General features: G+C 46.1%; 1 protein-coding gene across 1 annotated transcript; it reads right to left on the bottom strand.

Annotated features, from left to right (window-relative positions):
- Positions 1–3,135: 3,135 nt before the first annotated feature.
- Positions 3,136–4,945, bottom strand: LOC123580690 (cytochrome c oxidase subunit 5B, mitochondrial). The gene is made up of 4 exons (XM_045445812.1): positions 4,791–4,945; positions 4,163–4,236; positions 3,897–3,996; positions 3,136–3,335 (listed from the first exon to the last, which is right to left on the bottom strand). The coding sequence occupies exons 1-4, from the start codon at positions 4,891–4,893 to the stop codon at positions 3,223–3,225; spliced, it is 390 nt and encodes a 129-aa protein (XP_045301768.1). The 5' UTR covers positions 4,894–4,945; the 3' UTR covers positions 3,136–3,222.
- Between the last annotated feature and the right edge of the window lie 1,035 nt (positions 4,946–5,980).

A 5,980-nucleotide genomic window follows, 5' to 3' on the forward strand; every position in this document is an offset into this window, starting at 1 on the left:
TAGCCCAAAGCAGAGGTTCTCTGCCTTGACTACACACTGGAATTACCTGGGGAACTTTAAATTTCTGTAGACTGCATCACACTCCCAGACGTGCTCTGCTTGAATGGTCTGGGTATGATCTGGGCATTGGGAGTTGTAAAAGTTCCCCAGGTGATTCTAATGTGCGGCTAACTTTGAGACCCAATAACTCCAGGCAGTAGTTGAGTTTTCTGATCTATTGCTGCCATAATAAAATTATCACACACTTAATGGCTTAAAGCAACACAAACATCTTACAGTTCCATAGAGGTCTGACATGGGTCACTGGACTGAAACCCAGGGGTCAACAGAGCTGCATTTCTTTCTGCAGACTAGGGGAGAAGCATTTTCTTGCCTTTCTCAGCTTCTCTAGGCTGCGCTCCTTGCCCTGTAGCCCCCTTCTTCCATCTTCAGACCAACAGTACTGCATCTCTCTGACCATCCCCCCATAGTCACATCTCCCTCAGACTCCATTCTGCCGCCCTTGATTATTGGGCCCACCTGGATAATCCAGAGTACTCTATTTTAAGGTCAGATAAAAATGATCTGGTCAGATAAAAAAATACCAGGTTTTTACGGTTATAAATGTAAGGTTACTTGCAACCTTAATAACCTTTTACTACATAGGGGCGCCTGGGTGGCGCAGTCGGTTAAGCGTCCGACTTCGGCCAGGTCACGATCTCGCGGTCCATGAGTTCGAGCCCCGCGTCAGGGTCTGGGCTGATGGCTCAGAGCCTGGAGCCTGTTTCCGATTCTGTGTCTCCCTCTCTCTCTGCCCCTCCCCCGTTCATGCTCTGTCTCTCTCTGTCCCAAAAATAAATAAACGTTGAAAAAAAAAAAATTAAAAAAAAAAAAAAACCTTTTACTACATAACCTAATACATTCAAGATTCTGGGACTAGGATATGGACATCTTTGGGAGAAACATTATCCTGACTACCACAGCCAACATGTACTGGGGATTTTTCCTTCTTTAGGGGAGATTTGGTTACAATTTTTTTATTTTTTAAAAGGTTTTACTTTTTTAAGCAATGTCTACACCCAATGTAGGGCTTGAATTTATAACCCTGAGGTTCAGTCACGTGCTCCACCAACAAGCAAGCCAGGTGCCCCAAGAATTGGTTACAATTTTATTTTTTTATAATTTTTTTAATGTTTATTTTTGAGAGAGACAGAGTATAAGCAGGGGAGGGGCAGAGAGGGAGAAATAGAATCTCAAGCAGGCTCCAGGATCTGAGCTGTCAGCACAGCCCGATACAGAGCTCGAACTCAGGAACTGTGAGATCATGACCTGAGCTGAAATCGAACTCTTAACCAACTGAACCACCCAGGAATCCCGACTTGGTTACAATTTTAAAAAGCACAGAAGAGGGAGGGTAGAAGTTGAGGGATAGAGAAGACAGGTCAGATTAATGTCATGGAAAGTCAAAAGCTCACTTTTTTTTTTTAATTTTTTTTTTCAACGTTTATTTATTTTTGGGACAGAGAGAGACAGAGCATGAACAGGGGAGGGGCAGAGAGAGAGGGAGACACAGAATCGGAAACAGGCTCCAGGCTCCGAGCCATCAGCCCAGAGCCCGACGCGGGGCTTGAACTCACGGACCGCGAGATCGTGACCTGGCTGAAGTCGGACGCTTAACCGACTGCGCCACCCAGGCGCCCCTAAAAGCTCACTCTTAAGAAGAGTTTTGATTGGAAAGGAAGACAGTGAAAAGGAAGGGGGAATGCAGGAGGCAGGACAGACAAAAGGGCTTAGTGGCAGTACCAAGGCAATCTTCACAATAAAGTTATTGGTAAATTCTTGTTTACAAACAGCATTTGAGGTGAGAGAGGTAAGGGTAAATTTAATAGATGGCTATCTAGGTGTTCTCCTTCCCAAAGGGAAGGGCCTTGAATGGCAGACAAATGATCTGGGCATTTCCTGGAAATAACAGGTAATGACTGACAGCATAGAATGGAAGCAGTAGCTTTGACTAATCTATACCTTTAAGAGGAAGTAAGGCAAGACTGGAGGAAAGGGCTTTTCTCTTCAATGTTCCCCATCATCATTAGTTCAGCTCAAAGACCTAATCTGAACCAATTTTGTGGAGAAAGTAACTAAAGCCACCTCTGTGGTTAATCCCAACAAAAAGGAAGGGTACCAGCTCCATTTTCCAAACAGCTTTTAAGAACTTAACTGTCACAAAGATGTCACAAATATAAAGTAGCTAAACTGGACTTTTTAAAATTTCTATTTTTTAATAAAAATCTCTATTTTTTAGTATTATGATAAAGTTCAAACATACATTGATCCCTCTTGTACCTGGCTACAGTGGATTAATCATACCCCAAACTCCTCTTCCTTTTCTTCCCAGTTTTAAAGCTAATCCCAGACCTACTTCAACTCTTAAGAACCTCGCCACGAATCTCTAAAGCACAAAATAAAGCTAATTCCATTAACACAACTAAAATTTAATAAATCCCTAAATACCAAATATCCAGAGTTCAAATTATTAGATTTGTTTTCTTCATAGTTGCCATTTTTTTCAAATCAAGATCCAAACAAGATCCATGTTTTGCTCTTGGTTATCTCCCTCACATCCATTTCACTTGATGGCTCTCCCTACTTCCACCCCTCACCCACCCCCAGCATTGCAGTTTGTTTGAAGAATCTGGTTATTGGTTTCTGGAATTGTCTCATAGTCTGGATTTTGCTGATGATATCCCCATGAGCCATCTTTTGAATCCCAAGACCTCAAAGCCCCCAAAACTCTGGTCACAAGCTCACCCTATTTTTATACTGTAAGCCATCTGCCAGGTTCTTTATGTAGGTTATTCTTACTTCTAACATCTCACATGGTATTTCCTTTTTTTTTTTTTTTTTAACAGATGTAACCTATGCTCAGAGGGCATGCCCCCAGTGAGAAAGCTAAATGACAGCCAGTATTACAAGTTGAGTCAGCCTGACTCCATAACCCATGCTTTCCCCATACCAGATGGTCCCAATCATTGTATTATAGGATTGTCAATCTCAGCATACCCAAGCAGGTAGATGGCAAGCTAATATTAAAAGATAGGTATTCCCAAAGTAAGAATCCATGCCTCCCCCAAAAAACTGGAAAGAAATAAGACCAGCCAATTATGGGAGAAGGAGCCAATGCAATGGCTAGTCTTTATTGGAAAGAAGAAACTTTATAGCACATTTTGAGTAAGTTAGTGCAAAGGCTCAGTGGGCCAACTGATGGGGCACCAGCTTGTAATGGGTTCCACAGCTAGGGCATCGCTGGGCCTCGCCTTTGTGAAGCCAGAACCAGATGACAGCACTATTGTCCTCTTCACCTGAAAGGTAAAATGTGGTTGTAGGCCATCCAACCTAGAAGTGGAGACTTTCAGTACCAGCCTGATCCTCAGACACCTCTAAGACACAAAGTTACAGTTAACATCTTAAGAGGTCAGTTCAAGCTCTCTCCTTCCCCACTTTGCAGATGAAATGAGGCCGAGTTTATCTATGAGTAAACTGACCTCACATCAGAGTCACTATTAGGTTCTAACAGTTCCTCTGCCTATGTAGAATCCCAAAGCACAGTCCATTCTGGTATATATCCCTAGAGCCTAAAATGGTATCTGGCCAAGAGGAAGTACAATATTTTCTAGATGAATATTCCTTCATGCTGCATCTCCAATGAGCTGGTATTACTGATGTTCTAAATATTTTTACAGTAAGGATAACCTACTTAGGTAAATGAAAATTGAAAGGACCAGGGGACCCTTAGAATAACTTATTTATGCACATATCCCCTTTACACACAACATACACACAAAAGACTTGAAACATATTACTGACATCCTGTATAGGATATATTAAACAAATGGACAAGAAAATAGTGGTGAGGTACTTACAGATGCAGCCCACAATTCGCTTGTTAGTGATAGATGGCACTAAATTAGGGTCTTCCTTGGTGCCTGAAGCTGCTTTTGGGGCTAGCATATTGTATGGGTCCTGAAAAAGAATAAGCCATTATGCCAAATGATCCCTACCCTCCAGAGGCTGGTGGTACTGTTCCCACAAGTCAGGTTTCCTATGTTAAATGCTACCAGAGAGGATACTGCTCTGATCCCATCCAAGACCATGAGCTCCAGAGAAGACACAGAAAGGAGTTTCTCACCAGTCCCTTCCGAGCAGCCATCATGACCTCCCTCTCCAGCCCAGTTGCCTGCTCATCATCAGTAGGAACACCGCCTAAAGGAAAATACGTGAATTGTGATGTCTGAATTATCAGGAGAAAAAAAATGCATATACATAAATGATTACATATAGTTTACAAGCTCCTAAAGGCTACTCATACACGTTGTCCCTTAAGGACCATTGTCATGATCCCCCAAAGCGGAAGCACAGGGTAATCTTTTTCTTCCTTCAACCACGGAGGCCAATTTTTCTACACATTTTTTTCTAAAAGCAAATCAGAGTCCTAATGGGGTGGGGTTCATCCAACTTGAAGTGAGCGCAAACCTGAAGAGCGGCTTAGCCCCTCCACATCCCCGTTGCAACCCCTGTCCCCCAAGGTCACCCGACACCACAGTTTAGGATTTTTTCGCAGCGGGGGTCGTTCGGTGAGCGGCAGCAAAGGCGGTCAGGTATAACATGAGGATGCCCGCGGAGACTGAGGCACTCGGGGCCGTGAAGCGGTTACTGGGGCCCCGACTAGCTGAACGGCCCACCCCCGCTTCGCTGCCCTGGCACCACCCCGGGAGGGCAACGGCGCCACTCCCTAACGCGCCGGGCGGGCCGAGTACCTCCAGATGCCATGGAGCGCACTGCGGCGACTCCATTGGGACCGCGGACCCTGAGGGCCTGCGCGGCCAGCGATCCAACTCCACGAAGTAACCTTGAAGCCATCACGCCCGCTACAAACAGCAGCACTTCCGGGAACAGGCTCTGGGGAGAGGCGTGACCTCCGGGGGAGGGCTTTTCCTCCGCCACCAGGTATCAGACTTCCGCTTCCTTCTGTCCTGGAGCCCTCCCCACTCAGGGAGGAGGAAAGGGGAAAGTCTGCGCATGCGTGGTTCTCACTGCTAGCCGCTGCGCAGCGCGGGAGGTGTGGGGGCGTTCTTGGTTTGAGATGTAGGCTCTGGGGCTTTGCCCTTTACTAAGGCTGGGCAGCTCATTTTGCGCCCCTGGAGCTCTGAGGACTCGTCCATAGAATGGGGCGGCCACAGTGGAGTTCCTGTGCGTCTTTCCTGCTAGGTGTGTTTTGTAAACGTAGCGGCTGCTAGGTGGAAGTTGTTAAGCCCGAGTCTGTCAGAAGACTTGCTGGACCTCAAATGATTTAAATTTAGGAGCAGGCTCCTAAAAGCCACCATGTTAACTGTTGTGCGGGCTGGCCGGGCAGTGTGAGCCATCGCGAACTTCTTGCATTGGCCCAGTGTGTAAGAACTTGGGCAGGACCTACCCGCAGTCCTAGCATCAATTTCCTATTACAGTGGTGCTGAGGTGATGAAGTCATTGCCGGTGATGTGGTCCAGGCCTGAGGTGGGACCGAGGAGGGGAAGAAGGATAGGGCCAGATTTAGGACCCCTCCCAGGGCCAAGGCCTTTGGTGATGTGGAGTGAGGGGATGGCGACACCGGGCGGTTATTAAACAAGGAACAGGTTAAGGGGGGCTGTTGTGTACTGACTTATGATTTCAAATCCACGTTTTAAAAGCTTGTTTTGTTTTTTTTTTTTTAATTTTTTTTTCAACGTTTATTTATTTTTGGGACAGAGAGAGACAGAGCATGAACAGGGGAGGGGCAGAGAGAGAGGGAGACACAGAATCGGAAACAGGCTCCAGGCTCTGAGCCATCAGCCCAGAGCCCGACGCGGGGCTCGAACTCACGGACCGCGAGATCGTGACCTGGCTGAAGTCGGACGCTTAACCGACTGCGCCACCCAGGCGCCCCTTAAAAGCTTGTTTTGGACAAAATTGTTCGTGGTTTGAACTTGTT

This window comes from Leopardus geoffroyi, chromosome A3, assembly GCF_018350155.1.
Source record: "Leopardus geoffroyi isolate Oge1 chromosome A3, O.geoffroyi_Oge1_pat1.0, whole genome shotgun sequence".
Taxonomy (NCBI): Eukaryota; Metazoa; Chordata; class Mammalia; order Carnivora; family Felidae; genus Leopardus; species Leopardus geoffroyi.